The 20,860-nt window shown below is 34.9% G+C and overlaps 1 protein-coding gene across 1 annotated transcript in view; it reads left to right on the top strand.

Moving 5' to 3' along the window:
* Positions 1–20,860, top strand: part of LOC129216157 (serine palmitoyltransferase 1-like) — a 50,139-nt gene that overhangs the window by 13,299 nt on the left and 15,980 nt on the right. The window contains exons 6-11 of the mRNA XM_054850324.1: positions 10,832–11,094; positions 11,192–11,281; positions 13,245–13,448; positions 17,818–17,914; positions 18,483–18,537; positions 19,211–19,325. Of these exons, the coding sequence (XP_054706299.1) occupies positions 10,832–11,094; positions 11,192–11,281; positions 13,245–13,448; positions 17,818–17,914; positions 18,483–18,537; positions 19,211–19,325 (824 nt within the window). The remainder of the gene's footprint in view (positions 1–10,831; positions 11,095–11,191; positions 11,282–13,244; positions 13,449–17,817; positions 17,915–18,482; positions 18,538–19,210; positions 19,326–20,860) is intronic.

Raw genomic sequence — 20,860 nt, 5'->3', positions numbered from 1 at the left:
CCTCTCGACCCCCTATTTGCCGCCCCTGATACATTCCCGAATATGGAGGTGAAAAATTGCTTGCATATATTAATATTATATATTGTTGGAAAGAGTAGAATTTTCCGCGTTCTACGTAATTTGTTTCAACACTCTATCTTAATTACGGCGGGAGTTATTTGTGTTTTAACTCGAATTTGTTTTGGCTTAGCTGAAATTTATGCACTACTTTGTTCATTGAAAAAATCAATAAAAAGTGAAGGAATTGTCCCACAGTTTTCTTTTTGACACCATTGAATAGAGCGACATTTTTTACTCCAGATCTATCTCGACCTTTGATCGAAAATCTGAGCTTCTATCTCCAAAGGAAAAAAAGTTACAAACCTTTTTAAATAAAGTTCAAAAAATCTCATGTCCATTGAAATTGTTAACCATTTTCTTTTGCATTTTAATTCCTTAAATTTATTTTATTTTGTGTTTCCATGGTTACGCTTTTTAAAAGGTTGTCGCTTTCTCGATTTAATTTCTTAAAAGTATTTTAATATCCGTCGCCATTGTTTGGGAGGGAAATTTTGCATGATTTTTTAAAAAATTTATTTATTTAAGCTTGATTGTTGAATATACCGTCACTTGACACCTTTTTATTTTCAAGGTGGACCGGGCAAAGCCGGGCAACGCTGCTAGTCCCATATACAGTGAAACTTTGATAAGTTGAAGTTTCAGGGAATGCCAAAAAAATTCAAGTATAAAAACATAAAACTATACAATAGTGTCAAGGATATATATATATACAAGGGTTGATCCCAAATTATGGTTCCCATCAATCTTACAAATATAATTTTTACAATATGATATTTACATTGTCTATTATCATTGAAATTTACATCATTGGAAAGAAAAAATGTTTCTCTATTTTTATGCATAATCGGCATCTTTTTCTGTGCTTTATTGTCGATGGTGCCTTAACTTCTGTATTGAATGTCAGTGTCACAGAATTCCACCGCCGGAGTGGGACATAGTCAACAAACCACTCCGTTCTTGATTGCAGTCCGGAGCTCAAGTTCACTGATTACCACTTGTTTTCTAAGTCAAAAAAAAAGGAGTGAAACACTTTAGCAGTGGGTTGGCGGTAGACTGTGACACTCGTTACCAGGGATTGCAATACCGGAACGAAAATTCAATACTGGTATTTGGTATTTTTTAAACGTGATACTGGAATACCAGTATTGATATCGTTATTTGAAGTTTCTCCAAAATTGCTTGAAAACATATTGTTTCATTGCCACATTTTTGTACAAAAATTGTATTATTATGAAAACGTATTGTGAACAAATATGAAATGAAGGAACAAATATCATAATTAAAAATCAATACTAGTAAAAAACGTAGTAGCACTCCTAGTAGTAGCACTCATTTTAGTGCTCAACTTTCCTACAGTTGAAACTACTCTTTCTGAATTCATGCCGGTCGGTGGTACTGTTAACAATGCGTGATACACCTCCTCTAATTTAATTGTCTAAAAGTATTTTATCTTCCAAAAAAATTTGGTCTGTTGCATGTCATTTTTGGATAAACCTTTTTGTGTGTGTGTGTGTTTCTTTCGTATTGTGTGTATTTCTATTATTTTTTTCATTTAAAGCTAGTTGAAATTTCTTTCCTGAGAGACGATACTTTACAATATTAATATCATTTTCTCTTGAACATTAGGGGTTTGAGTTTACTTTTTACTAGCCCTTTGGTTTGAAGTTTACGATAAACTTGACTAAATTTGATCTTGTTGGTTTCTCTTATTCGTTTTAGCTTTCTTTTCAAAACTATTTGCAATTATAATTATGAAAATATCTTTGAATTTATGGAACATATTTATGCTTTTCCTCTATGCAAATTTTCAAAGCAATATATAATTTCTAAATATTATTTTGCCAAGTATGAAGCAAAATAGCGAAACGGCACAACAAACCAAAACTGGTGCCAACAGTAATGCTAACAAGAAACAGTTTTTGTCAAAATTTAGTACAGTTGAGACAAATATTAAAGAAAAAAATCATAAATCATTCCTGCAATTGATGGTTTGAATAAATTGTTCATTGGACGAAGGGGGGGGGGGGGTCATTCAAAATTACACTCGAAATTAACTTTCCCGAAAGGGAAAATGAATGATAAAGGAAATGGAAAAAATAAATACATTATGCACAAAATACTTTTGTTTAATGATATTCTATTAGTTCATGCTTTTGAAGCTAAATTTTTACATCAATAGATTGATTTCAGCTCTGTATCATGGGAAAATAAATGTACTGTTACAAATCTCATAAATAGTAATTATTGTAGGAACGTAACCTGTAAATAGTTCCCCGTAATGAATATACAACCCCTTAACATATGGCTAAAGTATACAACCCCTATTCTTTTTATTTTCATTGATAAAGTTTGATAACGGTCTACGCATTTCTCGAAGCAGAAAGAATGTTGTAGAAAATTCTTGGATGTTTATAAAAGCCGTTAGCGATGGATAAACGGGGGAGTTTCGATTGAGATTTTCGAACTGAGTGCATTTTTGCTCTGTTTATAGCGAGGCATTTCGCTGTGTTGTTTTCGTATTTGGAAGTAAATACGTGTGTAAACGGTGAGTTTACGGTGTTGTGTGATAATTGCTTTATTGCTGATGAATAATTTAGCAGTTGTTGAAGATCTTTCCTGTACATAGTGTAAATAAATTTCCTGTGTTTTTATCAAGAACTGTGTCTTCATTTCAAGAAAGTGGAAGTCGCACCGAATCCGTTACAATTTGGCGCCCAACGTGGGGCTTCTTCTGGACTTTCTTGGAGTAAGTGTGACTTTGGACATTTTTTTTCATAAGGACTGTTTGAATTTATAGACTTTGTTTTTATGGTGATTACTCGCGCAATGGATGACCAATTAAAACAACTTCTGGAAGCAATTAATGCTGTGAAAAGCGACTTAACTGAAAATATGGCGGCTAATCAAGAACAATTAAAAAGTGATTTGACTGCAAGTTTTACTGCAAATCAAGAACAATTAAAAAATGACATTGCGGCTAATCAAGAACAATTGAAAAGTGATTTAATGGTACTGAAAAATGATTTAGCTTCTAACCAAGAGGAAATTAAAAACGACCTTACTTCGGTAAAGACTGTGATGGAAAATAAATTTAATGAGATAGAGCATCGAGTTGATGCTTTTGATGAAAAACTTGAAACAGTAGAAAACCGTATCGCAACAGTTGAAAATCATGTGGATGAGAAAATTAAAAACATGGAAAGGAGATTGGCGACCGCGGAAAGCAGTTCTGTACAGTTTGGCGCTCCCACATCGGTTGCTCGACCGTCCATTAAACTTGCCACATTTGATGGGAAAACTTCGTGGCAGGTTTACAAAACTCAATTCATGATAGTGGCGGAAGCGAACGGATGGGACTCTGCTACCAAGGCCTGCCATCTTGCAGCATCCCTGAGAGGTGACGCAGCGGACATTCTTCAGACCCTTCCGGACAGCCAGCGCCTGGATTTCGCCGCCCTCACAGCTGCGTTGGAGCTTCGCTTCGGTGAGAAGTGCCAGAAAGATTTCAGCCGACTCCAGTTGAAGTCCCGTTTCCAGAAAACCGGGGAAACCCTGCAAGAGCTAGCGGCGGACGTCGAGAGACTGTCTCATCTTGCTTTTTGCGACTGTCCTGCGGATGTTCGGGACAACCTGGCACTCAACTACTACATCGACGGGGTTCGAGATCCGGAAATCCAGAAAGCTCTACGGATGGCGGATGTCAAAGACCTGAACTCTGCTGTTGTGTATGCGATGAAGTTGGAGGCCGCCCAGCAAGCAACCCGCAAGGATCGTCATTCAATCCGCGGCGTGAAAACTGATGAGCCTGATCCGGTTTCGTCACGCTTTGCTGAACTGGAAAAGCAAATAAAAGAAATTGCAGGAATCCTCAAAAGGACTTCGGCTCCCAAGGACCAAAATGGACAATCACTTAAGTGCTGGAAATGTGGTGGCGAGGGTCACTTACGAAGAAACTGTGAAGCTCGCCAAGAAGCCAGAGGGAAAAGCACCTCTCCCTCGCAGGTCCAGGAAAACTAAGCCATGGCAATCTCGCGGGGCGGAGGTCGCCAAATTGGAATGAGCCCCATCTTAAAGTTTTCCAGATTTCATCGACGAGTGGCGGCAGTAATGGACTGTTTGTTTACGCATATGTAAACGGGTTTCCCTGCGAACTGATTATTGACACTGGAGCCAATGTTACGATCATTAGAACAGATGTGGCTCGTCAATTTGGACTCAACATTCTGTGGACGCCGCCCTGCGTTACCCTCCAAACTGTGACAGGTGACAAGATCGAGATTGAAGGTAAAGTGAACTTAGAAATTGTGTTTGGAAATGCCATTTACCATCATACCGCATTCGTTGCTGCTATCATAGACCCCTTCATTCTCGGATTGGACTTTTTAAAGAAGTATGACTTCAACCTCGATTTCAAGACTAACGAGCTGCACTCGACGAGAGAAGACATAGCAGTCTTTCCCGCAGAAAGTGATGTAAAATCCGCTCATCAAATAATTGCCCAAACAGATTTATCAATTCCCTCAAGGTCAGAATCATTAATACCCGGCTCCATTGAAGAAAGCAATAGTTTTAGATTTGGACTCATTGAATACCCCAACTTAAGCAATAACCCAAAAGGAGTGCTGGTGGCATCTACGCTTGTGGACCTTTCCAAGGATGTAATTCCTGTGAGAGTCGCCAACGTGAGTGAAAGGCCAAGGAATATCCGGAAAGGCGAAGTGTTAGCAACTTGTACTCCCGTAAACTGCATCATTAGAAGAATCAATTCCCACGAGACTGTGTCTTCTGAGTCCTTGACATCGAAGTTAATTGGGAGTGCACCCTTATCGAAAGATCAAAGAACTGCTGCGGAGCAATTGGTGGATGACTTCAAGCATCTGTTTTCATCTACATCGGAGGATGTTGGCCGTACGAATTTAACGCAGCATAGGATCTACACTGGAGAACACCCCCCTATTAAACAGCATCCAAGACGACTACCGTTCGCCAAGAAGGAAGAGGTTGAGACCCTCCTGAAAGAAATGAAGGAGAATGATGTAATCGAACCCTCGTCCAGTCCTTGGGCCTCTCCCATCGTCTTGGTCCGAAAGAAAGATGGCTCCACCAGATTTTGTGTCGATTACCGACGGTTGAATGAAATCACCAAGAAAGACAGTTACCCTCTTCCACGGATAGACGACACCTTGGACACTCTTTCCGGACACAAGTGGTTTTCGACCCTGGACTTGAAGAGCGGCTACTGGCAGGTTGAGATACACCCTGATGACCGAGAGAAAACAGCGTTTACAACCGGACAAGGCTTATGGCAGTTCAAAGTGATGCCCTTCGGCCTCTGCAATGCACCAGCTACGTTCGAGCGTCTTATGGAGACAGTGTTAAGAGGACTTTCTTACGAATCCTGTCTGGTCTACTTAGACGATATCATCATCGTGGGACGCAGCTTCGAAGAACATCTGGCAAATCTTAGGAAGGTGCTGCAAAAGCTTCAGGAAGCCAATCTGAAGTTAAGCCCGTCCAAATGTAATTTGTTCCGCCGGGAAGTGAACTACCTTGGTCACATCATCTCTTCTGAGGGTGTGCAAACCGATCCAGAGAAGGTATCTGCGGTCAGGAGTTGGAATCGTCCCGAAAACATCCATCAGCTGCGAAGTTTCCTGGGGCTCTGCACGTACTACAGGAAGTTTGTGAAGGGTTTTTCCAACATTGCACGACCTTTGCATATGCTGACGGAGAGCAAGCAAAAGTTTGAATGGTCCAAAGAATGCGAAGATGCATTTCTACGACTGAAGGAGGCTTTAACATCAACGCCTATCCTCGCCTATCCTCAGCCTGAAAAATCCTTCATCCTGGACACTGATGCGAGCCACGAGGGCATCGGAGCTGTTTTATCCCAAGAAATTGACGGAAATGAACATGTCATCGCTTACTGGAGCAAATGCTTATCCAAGTCGGAGCGAAATTACTGCGTCACCAGAAAGGAGTTGCTGGCCATAGTGAAAGCTGTAGAACACTTCCATCATTACCTCTACGGCCGAAAATTTCTGCTTCGGACAGATCATGCCTCGTTAACTTGGCTTTTGAACTTCAAGAATCCAGAAGGCCAGATAGCCAGATGGATACAGCGGCTCCAGGAATATGACATGGAGATCAAGCATCGAAAAGGGTTATCTCACGGTAATGCTGACGCTTTATCAAGGAGACCCTGTCCTGAGAACTGCCACTATTGTTCCCGAATCGAGAAACAGTATGGAACGACTAGCCCTACCGCCTATCAGGTGACAGTGACTCCAACATCTTCAGAACCTGATCCATGGAGTGACGACCAAGTTCGAAAAGATCAACTTGAAGACCCCGACATAAAACCAATTTTGGAGTTCATGGAGAGTGACAGTCGGCGACCTAGCTGGCAGGACGTTTCCATCTTCAGTCCTGCAACAAAAAGATACTGGGCTTTATGGAACTCACTCCATTTACGGAACGGCGTGCTACACCGGAAATGGGAATCTGACGACGGCAAGACATCTAGGTGGCAGTTACTACTTCCTCGATCCAGGATTTCAGATGTTCTGAAAGAAATACATAGTAGTGCGACTGGAGGACATTTTGGTGTCTTGAAAACTCTCAATAAAGTTCGGGAGCGCTTCTTCTGGAGCAAGGCGAAGGATGACGTGGAGAAGTGGTGCCATTCTTGTGACGCCTGTGCTGCTCGTAAAGGACCGAAGAAGAGAAGCAGAGGGAAGCTACATCTGTACAACGTTGGAGCTCCTTTCGAACGAATTGGGATCGACATCCTGGGTCCTCTACCAAGAACTGCTGATGGGAACAAATACATTCTTGTTTCCATCGACTACTTCACCAAATGGCCGGAAGCATATCCCATTCCAGATCAAGAGGCTACTACCGTAGCAGAGACTCTAGTCCAACATTGGATCTCGAGATACGGAACACCTTTGCAGATTCATTCCGATCAAGGGAGGAATTTCATCTCTGCTGTGTTTAAGGGCCTATGTCAAATTCTTGGAATTGAGAAAACTAGGACAACACCACTACACCCACAATCGGACGGCATGGTGGAGAGATTTAACCGCACAATCCTGAATAATCTCTCACTTATGGTATCCAGAAATCAACAGGATTGGGACAAGAAGCTACCTTTGTTCCTGCTGGCCTACCGCAGTGCTGTCCACGAGACTACCGGATTTGCCCCATCTCAGATGCTCTTCGGACGAGAGCTTCGGCTACCTTGTGATCTCGTCTTCGGTCGTCCTCCGGATGCGCCTTCATCGCCTGAGGAGTACATCCAGGATCTCCAGGCCCGGTTGGAAGACGTTCATAACTTCGCACGAGAGCGAATCAACATCGCGGCGGAGAAGATGAAGACCAGATACGACACAAGGTCTACTGGACATGAATTCAACGAAGGCGACAAGGTTTGGTTATGGAATCCCATCCGACGGAAAGGTCTTTCACCCAAATTGCAGTCGCATTGGGATGGACCCTACAAAGTCGTTAACCGACTAAATGACGTCGTAGTGAGGATCCAAAAATCACCTAATGCAAAACCTAGGGTTGTACATTATGATCGGTTAGCCCCATACTATGGCCATAGTTCATGAGTATTACGTAAACAACCATGGTTGATAACATAAAAGTTGTAGATAATTTTTTTTGCTTTTAATGTTTAGTAATATTTCTTGTTATTATTGTGTTTTCTGTATCTGTTAGTTATTAATTAATGTGTATATTTGTAAACTTGTGATAGAAGTTTGGCACCCTTTCTGGGGATTGTACTGCCCGGGACGTGCAGTCCTTAGGAAGGGGGCAATGTTACAAATCTCATAAATAGTAATTATTGTAGGAACGTAACCTGTAAATAGTTCCCCGTAATGAATATACAACCCCTTAACATATGGCTAAAGTATACAACCCCTATTCTTTTTATTTTCATTGATAAAGTTTGATAACGGTCTACGCATTTCTCGAAGCAGAAAGAATGTTGTAGAAAATTCTTGGATGTTTATAAAAGCCGTTAGCGATGGATAAACGGGGGAGTTTCGATTGAGATTTTCGAACTGAGTGCATTTTTGCTCTGTTTATAGCGAGGCATTTCGCTGTGTTGTTTTCGTATTTGGAAGTAAATACGTGTGTAAACGGTGAGTTTACGGTGTTGTGTGATAATTGCTTTATTGCTGATGAATAATTTAGCAGTTGTTGAAGATCTTTCCTGTACATAGTGTAAATAAATTTCCTGTGTTTTTATCAAGAACTGTGTCTTCATTTCAAGAAAGTGGAAGTCGCACCGAATCCGTTACAGTACATTTAAAATATAAGTAGATATTTAATAAGTTAAATTGAAAATTCTTGAATTAAAACTATTTATTATTTTTAGCTATTAGCTAAAAATCGAAATACCATCGAAAATACCGGTATTTTCCTCAGCAAATACCGGTATTGCAGAATTGCTCAAAATACCGGTATTCAGTATACCGGTATTGCAATTCCTACTCGTTATTGAAGTTAGGATACCGTCAACTATAATGCACAGAAAAAGATAGCAATTATGTATAAAAATAGATAAACGTTTTTTTTTCCCAACAATGTAAATTTCGATAAAAATTAACTGCTGTATATTTAAAATTGATGGGAACCTCACTTTTAGATCGACTCTTAACTTGACATAATTAACCTGTAATATAATTTAGTAAATTCATGAATTTGCATAGGTTGGAAAACAAATTACATTTTTATGCTGAAAGATCAAGATAATAATTTTTACTTATCCCCCTCCCCCTTCAAAAAAAGATGTTTTTGTTTTACTCTGTAATCAGTTATTGCTTCTGAACAGAAATTTGTTCATTTATCCAAGAGTCCTTGAATACCTTTAATGCCTCAAAGGAGGGATCAGGATCATTCAAACAGGATTCAAAAAAATATGCAATACATATGCTGCTCTTCCTCCATCTTAAATAGAAGGTAAATTTCGACTCAAGTTCTTCCTTCTCTTTATCACCAGAATCATTTTTTCTATTTTTCCTTGAGTACAATCAAATACCTACGTTAATAGTGTTCTCTGTGACTAAAATTCTGTCATCAACTTCAATATAATCCATCAGATCTGTGCTGGAAGGAATGTTTATTTTCTTTTGTAAAAAGCTAAACTCATTTTGTAAAATTATGTCAGATTCACTTTGTCAAGGCGCCTTGCATTGAAGCTGTTTTCTTTCCTTATGGCTGTACCATTTGGAGAGAAAAAGATTTCGACTGATGAAGTTACATTAGGATGGAAAATCTGCTGATGTTCCTGAAATGAAATTCAGCCTATCAAATGTTTCAACTCCACAAAATCAGGCTTATCAAAAATAAATAACAGAAATTCTCTGTTCTGTTAGACCCAAATAAAGATTCATTTCGACTCATCAAAGTTCTTTCGCCATATATATGTATATGTGTGTATCTATATGTTTATGAATACATAGTAGAACCCCTCTAATTCGAACTAATTGGAAGAAATGATTGTTCAGACAAACAAAACAAAACAAAAAAACTAAAATGTGTGCAAAAAAATGTTACAAATATTTACTTCTTACATGTGTTGAATTCTTTGATTTAAAAGCAATAGAACGTCTTTCATCTTAATTAAAATTTAAATAAATGTGTCACAGCCTATAAAGATGCAACTGAACAAGCTAACTGAGAGATTGTCTGGTATTACTGAAGCCAATTAGTTTTTAAAAATTATTTCTTTAGTGGAGAATTAGCTACAAGGTAGAATGATTGAAAGATGAAAATAGTGAGCCAGAGAATGTTCTTGTCTCTCATTTTAAAACTGCAAATGTGCTGGAATGGGGTCATTTCCAAAATTTTAAAAGTATTTTTTTCTGAAAGAGCATGCTTAAAAACATAGGATCTGACCATTTTTTAAATAGTTTGACTAAGTTTAATATCTTTTAAAAATTACTTTAATTGATGTGCTTTCATTGTTTACGCTTCTGCCAATGACATCACAAATGATAAATGCCATTCACTGTTGTCATTCACAGAGCATAATATTTAATTCCCTTCTTTACTCTCATTTACTGTCAATGATATGGTTGATAGCAAGCATAGAGTGCAATATTTAACTCGCTTCTTGATTTTAATGACGCAATAGACAGATGCGCCAAAGTACATCATTATCATAAAGACCGCGCCTTATTTTCAAAATCGGACATTTAAAAAAATTAATTAAAAAGTAAGCTTTGGGAAAATAAAAGTTTTTTCTCGCTCTATTTTTTTTTTTTTTTTGCTTATTCTATCAATTTTAATGACTAAAAGTAATATTTTTGACTGAAGGAAACAACCCCATTGTTTTTGCATGATGATATGAATATAGAATAGAGTAAAAACAGCAACGTCAGCAGATATTGTTTGTGAGACGTTAGCATAATATAACTTTGACAGACAAAGCTGACAATTTCTTAATCCCAAAAATCGTTAATTTAAAATACATGCTTGAAAAAATGTTTTTGTTAAATGTAAAGATGAGTCTTAAATTAGCCCATTAATTTCTTTTATGTACATGAAAAAAAAATATGCATGCTGAAAAGTATTTTTTTAGTATATAATTTTTTTTTTTCAGTAAAATTCTTCAATCACAATTTTTTTGAAACAAAGTTGGTTCAGACTAGTAGGATTCTGCTGCAGGTTAATTTTTTATTATTATTGAATGAATAGTTAGTATTTGGTATAAAGATTTTATGCAATACAGATATTGAATTTTTTCTCTTTGTAGATATTCACTTAGAATTGGAAGCAAAACTAGCTGAATTTATGAATGTTGAAGAAGCTGTTCTGTATTCATATGGTTTTTCTACTATATCAAGTGCTATTCCTGCCTATGCAAAACATGGTGATGTAATTTTTGCTGATGAAGGAGTAAATTTTTCCATCCAAAAGGGTCTAGTTGGTTCCCGTAGTGAAGTTTACTTTTTTAAGCATAATGATCCAAATGATTTGGAACGGCTCTTGAAAGAACAGGAAAAAAAAGATCAAATTGTAAGTTTTATCTTTTTGTTATTTCAAATTTACAACACTTGCCTGTTGTTTCTCTCATGTTTTGTTGCTTGATTTGTATTTTTCCTTCTATTTTTAGAACCCTCGTCGAGCCAAAGTGACCAGAAGGTTTTTAGTGCTGGAAGGCATTTATCTCAATTATGGAGACATTTGTAACTTACCTAGAATGGTAAACATATGTTACATGCATTATGTTCTTGTTCGTAGATAGTATCTAATGTGTTGCATGGGCGCCCATATGCAAAATTTTAAGGGGGGCTCAGATATTTTCCCCATGGTTTAGCAGGATATTTGCACCATAGACATCAATTTCATTACAGATTAGAGTTATTAAAGTTTGACATTTTTGCAAAGAAAAAAGTACTAAAAGCAAGGAAGTTCTAATTTCTAAAGGGGGGCTTGAGTCCCTCTATATGGGCGCCCTTGATGTGTTGTATTCATGTTTTCATAATGTGATAATATGCATTTACCTCCAAGCAGTTGAAAATACCAGGGCTGTGGAGTCAGGCTGATTTCGAGGTAAAGGAGTCGGGAGTCAAAGGTTTAAAATTCCAAGAGTCAGAGTCATTTTGGGGGTAAAGGAGTCTGTGATAAAGACTAAAGTTTCCAGAGTCGAAGTCGACACCAGTCACTTTCCCTCCAACTCTGCAGCCCTGGAAAAAAGTGGGAGAATTTTAGCAAACCTTGAAGCCTTGTTACATAGGTAAAAATGATAGATTTTCTTACTTATAAGCTGAAAGTAAAAATCGTAAGCTTTCGCAAAAGCCTATATTCAGAATGATTCTTTGAAATTTCTTTTTTTTTTCTTTTTTTTTTTTTTTTTAACTCGACTACAGCAGAGCGTCATAAATCCGAACTAATTGGGATCATTGAAGTTTGGATTTTTAAATTGTTCGGGTTTTAATATAACCAAAAAAATAGTTTACCAAAATAGTGTGCTATTTAATCAAATAAAGTAGCTGCGCAATATGTATGTATATAACAATGCAATATGTAATTGCATTTTTTAACAAAATTAGCGTGTATTGTTTATTGAACATTAGAAAAATTAAAAATATTTACAGTACTGTTTGTGATCTGCAGGGAATTATTATACAGCATTAAAGTGAGGAAAAAAGAATGGACTTCTGAAAACTATACCAACTTTGCACAAAGAAAATTGAGTTAATTTCTGTTACAAAAAACTGACTTAAACTGGTTTTAAAAAATCACTGATTTTTGGCTTTGAGAGCTTCGTATATTTTTCCTGGGACAAAACTTGTTTTTTACTCTTTCTGCAAAATACAAACACTGTTTGATATGTTCCTTATTGAGAGACCAATTTATCCATTTGTTTCATTTGACAAGTTTTTTTTTACTATAAAAATTTTTAGTTAAATTTTATATTTATTTTTGCTTATTCTGATTTCTCATGTGGTGAAATCCATATCAGTTTTCATGGTATCGATTGCGTTCAGATTTTGGACTTTGCTGTCATTTCATTTCTTTACTCTTACTATGTAATTATTTATTTTACGAAATGTATCTGTTCTATTGTAGCAGTTGAGTAGTTTTTTAAAACTTCATAGGAGTGCTCTTGAATTTTTGATGCTCAAGTGTATTACTTTGAAAATTGTATTATGATTTTATGTAAAAATATTAATTTAAGTCTTTGTTTTTTTTTTTCAATTTGTTGTCCAGAAGATTCATTGAAAAATATGACATAGTCCTTTCAGTGTTTGAATTTGTACAATAATGTAAACCATTTCTAATTTACAATTTGGTCTCAAAAGGCCTTGGCAACCAGTAACTGGTGCATAGAACAGGACAAAAAAAAAACAATTGCTGGTAAGAATATTTACCTCATTTCATAATACCACCACCCTTTCATTATTTATGAACATAGCATATTAAATACTGAAGGAATGCTCAGTGTTATGATGACATACTGTGTAAATTCATTTTTAAAATAAACACATGCTTTGCATAAAGTTATACTCTTCAATGTTACATCATTGTAAGCTACTCATTTTTAAGATTAAAATGGGTTTACTTTTTTTTTCAAAAACATATGTTGTATGCTAATTCTATTTCAATGTTAGCAAATTTATATCAGTAAAAACTCTTTCAACAACAATTTCATTCTGTTTTAGGTTGAATTGAAAAATAAATACAAGGTGCGCCTTTTCATTGATGAAGCCTGCTCTTTTGGTGTGTTAGGCTCCACCGGCCGTGGAGTGACAGAGCATTTTAACATACCTAGGCATGAAATTGATCTCATAACTGCAACTCTAGAAGCAGCAATACCAAGTTTTGGAGGATTTTGTGTTGGAACATCTTTTATTGTTGATCATCAAGTAAGTGTGTTAAATTTAGCAATAACTCCTTCCTGCAAGATCAATTGGAATCGTAAACCAATCAGGCCCGTTATTTCGAATTTTTCCAAAGGGGGAGGGGCTGTGTACTCAATGTAAATTTTATTAGCTAACAACAATAAACGTGCTCACTTGTTGTCCTCTGAAAGCAAATGTAGGATAGCTTACTTTGTTATTCCTGAGATTAGCATACTTGCCAAATCTGTTTTTAACGGGAGACTCCTATTTTTTGTTTCCATCTCCCAATTTCCCGTTTTTTAGGATTTTCTTCCATTTTTGCAGTTTTTTCTGTCAATCATCAAAAGTTTCATTTTCTTATCAATAGATGGCGCCTTTTCTAGTCTACCAATGCCAGGGAATAAGAATTTTTCCAATTAATAGCTCATTTAGTAAAAATTAATTTTTTGGAAGCTTTCCACATTGCATGTTCAATGAAGCAAGTTCTTTGCCGAAAATTGCAGCAGATTTCAATCCTTTTGCATCTTGAAAATATTTCAATTATTTTGAAAGTTTGAAGTAATTTTGACATGTGCTACCCTATACCTACTTATTTTATATTTTATTTTCATCATATATTGATTTTTTTTTCCCGGATTTTAGTAATTAAATTTTTGCAGCAACTTTTTTGGTAGAAACTGGGGAATGTACAAAACTTGAAGCAAATTCATTCCTTATTATTTGGTTTTTTCCTTTGCAGTATGTTTGTCTTGCAATTTGCTTGCATCTGCAAAAAATCCCAATTTCACTTTACATTTTGTATTCATGTTATTTAAAAGCATAATTTAATAATTTTGTTGTGAAGATATGTCGCTGGTGAATCACCTATATACCTCTAGAGGAATCTCCTGTTTTTGTTTCTTCGAAGGTGGACAAGTATGGATTAGATATCTCTCTGCTCTGAGGGGATGTCATGTGAAAAAGCATTAATTTTGCAAAGCCATGGGGAGTGGCTGACCCCCTTAAATGACAGTCCTGAAATCCTGTTACAACACAGCATACCAATAAAGCAAAATAAATTTTCAGTGCTGATTTAATTTTCTTTACTTTGCTTGAATTCCATTTCAATGAAATTTGTGGTCGCTTGAATTTTGTTGCAACATGATTTCACTGCAATAGTAATTGCAATGATTCTAAATCTCCACTAAAACATAACAATGTACTAAATATTTTTACAAGTCCAACTCTTTTAAGATTCGAAAAAATTATATCTTTAAGGGTAGTAAATTTATTAAAATTTGTCAAATTGTTTCCACCTCTGATTCCATTTAAACTTTTATGCTATTTAATTTTGACAGAAAATAGTCAAAAAATGTGAAAAAATATTAGGACCTTTTTTTCTTCATTTGAGCAATAATTCCTTTTTCTCCTTTATTGGGGAAATGGATATATTAGGAAAGTAATCCATCATATGTATGTCTCTTGTCCACAAAGACAATTACCTTTATATAAAAGTTATCAATTTTTTCGTGTCTTAAAGTAGCAATCATAAATTTTGGTTTTATGATTAAACTATTAAAATCAAAAAATCAAAATATTTAACTCTTGAAAGAAATTAAATATTGCATTTATTTTAAACTAGAAAATGAATAAAAGCTCAATCAGAATTATTTTAAAAGTACAGTAGAGCCTTGAAAATCAGTCTTGAAAGTGCAAGGTTTCTGCTTAATTCAAGGTGATTTATATATACTTCAATTTGGATTTTTAGTGCTTTAAAATGTTTTACATTAAAATCTGAAAATTGATAACTTTTACATCTGTAAAATTTTTAACTAAATTTATTAAAGTAATAAAAAGTCTTGAGAGGTCAGTATCAACATCAACAACATTTGCTAAATGGCATGAAACATTCATGAACTACAAGTGAATTGAATGGATCATACATTAAAGATCAACGTAGTACATGAAAAAACTTGAAATTAAAATTGTTCTTCCAGAATCAAGAATGTTTTTGCAATTTTTTTTTTTTTTTTGAAAAAGGCAGGAGCGGCAAATAGGAGGAGCAAGAGGGGGCGTTTGCATCCCCAAATATTTTGCGCGGAATATTAAGAAATCAGGAAATTCAATTTACCTAACGCGCAAATCAGTGATCATATGCAATAGGAAGTAAAAAAAAAAAAATCTGCAGATGATCTTTAGTAAAAGTTGATAAAACTCGAGACCTGTCCAGCCACGAGCAAGTGTTTTTCGCTATTTGGATAAAAGCTTTGAAATTCATGAATCATTTCCAGAACTTTCATAATAAAAAAATAGATGAAGAATAAATTTGTTTCAACTAAAGAAGAAATTTCCTCATATGGTTTATATGCCTCATACTTGTAAGTGTAGTGTTAAGATGATGCTTCTGCTTCTAATGTACGACTGCATTTTACAGGTAGTGCAGTGTAACTGGCCCGATTTTTACGAGAAGTTTCTTGGTATTTTGAGTTCATTGTTGCGCTCATATTTTAAATATACGTTCAATTAGTGAGTGAACATTGATTCCTCCTGTTAAGAGGCATATTTAGCAATTCAATACATCGTATACTTTCATGGAAACTTCTTACAAAAGACACGTTATTTTTGAAAAATATTCGTGCATAACAGATACTTTTGCTGAATGAGGTACAAAATGGTCTTCAAAAGTTAAAGCTAGAACTCTTGATCGAGCTCCTATTAAGAGCTTCTTGTTAATTTGGATTTATTGGACATATTAAAAAATAAATAAATAAAAAAGTGACAAAAATCCACACGATGATGCAAAGTCAAATGATTGACTCAATATTTTGTATCAAATAATAGATTCATTCAGTTTCTAATGAAATTAACACAAGATTTAGTGATAAATCTTTCAATATTATATGTGCAGGTTATTGAACAAGATAAATAAAATATTTCAGTTACAAGTAAAAGTTGTTGAACGAAGCAAAAAGAATTGTTTTGCGAAGAGCCAGTGTACTTCAGTGATGAAAAATGAAGACTGGAGCACAAATTTCAAACTTGCATGGTTTTTTTTGTAAAGAGAAAAATTTTAAAGATGCGTTTTCTAACATGACTTTGTAGCTTCAATTATTTTTTCACCGATTCCAATCAACTCAGTTTTCTGTGAAAGATTATTTTTGTGTCTCAGAAGGTTAGAGATTTTTTTTTTTTTGGTGCATGATGGGACAAGCGAGACTTTCATCTTCAGCTATACTGCCAAGAGCATGCCGCTGGATATTGATGGAACATAGTACCAAGATTTCCTCTTCTTCTGGATTCCAAAACTCGTGCATTAAAAATTTACTTTAGAAACGGTAGTATAAAGATCTTTTCTGTTATAGCTGACTATAAAATAAATTTAAAGTATGGATATTAAAATTTGAATTTCTTTAATGACGTTGCTTAAAAAAAATGTACTCGCATTTTATTCCACATTGAGAAAATTCATGTTTAAAAAATTCGACCCCCCAAATGAAATGTTGAAATGCCGCCCCTGGAAAAAGGAAGGGTAAAACTTGGTGCTGTACGCCCATACGTTGATACAGACATCAAGACAAAACTCGCTGATATGAATTCAGGGAGCTTTAAAATGAATTTTTTAGTTGTCTACATATTTACACATAAGTACTTAGTCATTGTGAAAAAAAAAAAGTCAAAATTCTTTTAAGAGTAATCAAAATTTAAATTCATGTTAGAATAAAAGTGATAAATTTTTTGTAAAGATGATACTTTCTTTTTTTTTTTTTTGGACAAGGAAGAAAAGATACACGTAGCTACGTTGTATGTATGAATTGTGTAAAACTTTAATCATGAAATATTTAAATATTTTTCAGATAATCCGAGTTTTCAATAACCGAGGTAGCATGAGTCCCAATTACCTCGGATTTTCGAGACTCTACTGTATATCTAATGTCTTTTATCAAATTGCTGAGGGGGGAAAAATTGAAAAACTGTGTCCATAAGTTTTCAGTTGAAATTCTATTTTTGCCACTTTGTCAAAACCCTATTTCTCCAGGTGAAAAACAGCAGTTTTTTCCCACCTGTGGTTAAACTTGCCAACCCTAAGCTTATGTAGAATCCATGTTTTCTTCTGATGAAGAGAGGAGATGAAAGAAAGTTTTAACAAATTTAAAGAAATATGTAATTTATGCATGTGTTGGTTTCAAAAGCATAATTCCTTTGTTTTGAATTAAAGAGGACTCACAAAGTATTACTGCATAAATTAATATAAATAAATTGTATTCTTAGCCAGAATGAACTTTAAAAATTTTGAAGTGAGAGTTTTATGTCGTGATCAAATAATGGAACTTTATATCTGATAGCAAGCTATTTTGATGTTGCCGACATGATTTATCCTCCTCTCTTGCTTCATTCCTTGATTCATTTGTTTCAGCGCTTGTCTGGTCTTGGTTACTGCTTCTCAGCATCTTTACCTCCACTTCAAGCAGGAGTAGCTATTGCTGCGTTGAGTATCTTAGAATCTAACCCAGGTAATATCAATGTTGTTTTTAATAAAAATTGATATTTGCAAATTTTCAAGCATGAATAAATTGCAAGAATATTTTTCCCATAGTAATCCTCTTTTTCCGGCTTATTTTTTAAAACTATTCTTTTTTAAAAATCATATTTGAAAACATATTCTAAAACAACATATTTACACTCAATTTGCTGCATTCATATGTACGCAAACCTCTAATAAACATCCAGCATTTATTACATTGTTTTCCATAGTGAATCAGATCAAATACGCTTAAAATGTTGAAATTTAATAAATGATTCCTATAAGTAAAAATGTGACAACCAGCAACAGCACTGGGTCCAACTAGGCTGGTCCTAGTCAATTTATTAGTCCTCAAGGCTAGATCTCTGTACACGCAATGCGCAAGGGGGGGGGATGATTCTTTAAAGTTATTAAAAATTGAAGGGATATCTATACTTAAGCTGTTGTGTAAAATAAATGTATAATTTTATCTTCACCAATTTTAACTGAACCCAAATGAATCAAATGATAATTTTTTCTATTATTTTATATGAATTGATTTTCTTTTTCTTATTTAGGAATTATAGAAGATTTAAAAGAAAATTGTGTTTATATGCATGACAAACTCCTAAAGTAAGTATATTAGATAATCTTCAGTCAAATGACATTTGAACAGTTTTCTATTGACATTTGAACAATTATTTAATACATTGATAAGTATTTTTCAAATATAAATATACAAATGGCTAATGTTTATGTTCTTAAGTTTCCAGGGTACTCCAATTTGAAGTTGAAATTCCTTTTTTTTTCTTTAAAATATTATGTGTTGAAAGCTACATTATTTCTTCATTGCCCAAAACTAACAGCTCCTAAGCAATGTTCCGCTAGTTACCAAGATTTCTTGAAAAAGTTAAAATTGCAATTGTCAAAAGGTACCAGAATATTAAATTTATGCTGTAATTTTCTCAATGTTAATAACTTTATTTTTCCTGTCCCCAGAAAATAAATGTGAATAAGCAAGCTCGTACAATAAAGCTAATGTACAAAAGATGACAAAAATACAAAAAAAAAAAAAAAAAAATTGCAGTTATTGCCCTTTACTTGCCCATGGCAGTAGTGCACTAGTGTAAGGGTCAAATATTCGTGATTTACCTTGTGTTGCAGAATGATTTAATAAATTCTGTTAATGTGAAATCAAGAATTGAATTTCAAGATTTTTTGTTTATGCTTTGAAAGCCTTTTCCACTGTATGCTAAAATTTTAGTTTAATGAAGCAAAATTACAGATTAAAGCGATTTCTTTCTAGTATACCAGAGCTGTTGATCTGTTCTGACCCAGTGTCTCCTGTAAAACACTTGTATCTTGCTGAACATTTGCCTCGTGAACAATTGGTAAAAAAATTAGAAGCCATTGTTCATTATGTAAGTTTTTCACTTATTCTCTTCCTTATCTATACTGCTTTTGTGTCTTGATTTAATAGTTTAGTTATATATGAATGCCTTTATAATTTTATGTATGTCATTAGTGATGGATCTGCAGTCAATGGTGGATCCAGACGATTCTGTTGGGAGGGATGATTGAGTAATGCCTAGAGGGGGGGGGACTAATGAAAATGAAATTTTAAAAAAGTTTAAGAACTAAAGCATGTTTTTTTTTTAAGATTTTTTTTTAAATAATGTGTCTTGTCCAAAGAATTTGAGTGAAAATTTCGTGTGAATTCGAAAAGTGTTTCGAGTACCAAGAATAAAAAATTGAAAGAAAAAAAAAGTTTCTACTAATATTCTGGATTTATTATCTAAATTAAACCTTTCAACTTTTGATTTGTTTGAGGATGCGTGAAGTTTTTTAAGTAGCTGTTCAGGTCCTCAATTGTACTTTTTTCCTTATAAAAAAGGTTGTAGAGTTGATTCCTTTTTTTACCAGTTTTCGTACCGAACGTAATAAAATACAAAAATTGTGTTTGTAAATAAAATTTGAAGATAGTTATGGATTTGTTTGTTGATTGAGTTGTTTAATATTCGCGCATAAGTATGAGTGTTTGCAGGCTCTCCCCCGAAAATTTTTGTTAGGAACGCATTTTTAGACTTTGCTGGTTAATAAGGGGAAGGGAGATTTGGAGGTCCCTTTCCTGAATTTTTTTGAAATTTAAAGGTATAGTTTCAAAAATACAACTGTTTGTTATCTTTATTGTCTTGAAGGGAAAGGATGAGATTCAGGAATTCTCCCCAGTCGTTTTATGATATTAGAGGTTCAAAAACACAATTTTAATTAAAATTACTAATTAATTAGTAATGCTAAAAACCAAGGGGTTCGGGGGCTTCTCCCGGAAACATTTTTTGAATTGAAGTCCTAAAAATGCAAATGTAGGCCATTTTTGATGACTTAGCAGAAGACATGGAGTTTGGAACTTTTTCACCGAAACTTTTCAGTGTAGGAGTTCTAAAACCGCTGTTTTAAACAATCTTTGAATGATGTTGAAAGATGAGGAAAGAAGAGCATGGGGGCTCCTGTCCGGAAATTTTTCGAAACTGAAGTCTCAAAAACACAGTTGTAAGCCATCTTTTATGACGTGAGGGGAAGGAACGGGGTTAAGATTTTTAAATCAGAAATTGTTCGAAATTGGTGCCTTGAAATGCAATGGTTAGCCATCTTTCGTAGCTATAAGGGAAGGGATAGAGTCAGGAATTATCGCTCAACTTTTCAGTATTGAAACTTCAAAAACATCATGTTAGTGGGTCTTCATTGATGTTAGAAGAAGGACTCGAGATCGAGGACTCTCCCCCGGAATTGAAGTTTTAAAAATGTAATTGAAGGTCCTCATTAACATTTTCAAATAAAAAATTTCAATTCTAGCAATTTTTCGAAATTAAAGCTCCGAAAATTCAAAATTTTTGACAATCTTGAATGATATTGCAGAGAGGGAGCTGTGGGACTCACCCCTGGAAAATTTTTGGAA

The sequence above is a fragment of the Uloborus diversus genome, chromosome 2 (assembly GCF_026930045.1).
Source record: "Uloborus diversus isolate 005 chromosome 2, Udiv.v.3.1, whole genome shotgun sequence".
Lineage (NCBI taxonomy): Eukaryota > Metazoa > Arthropoda > Arachnida > Araneae > Uloboridae > Uloborus > Uloborus diversus.
Note: the sequence above shows the minus strand (reverse complement) of the source record. Positions and strands in the feature narration are given on the sequence as shown.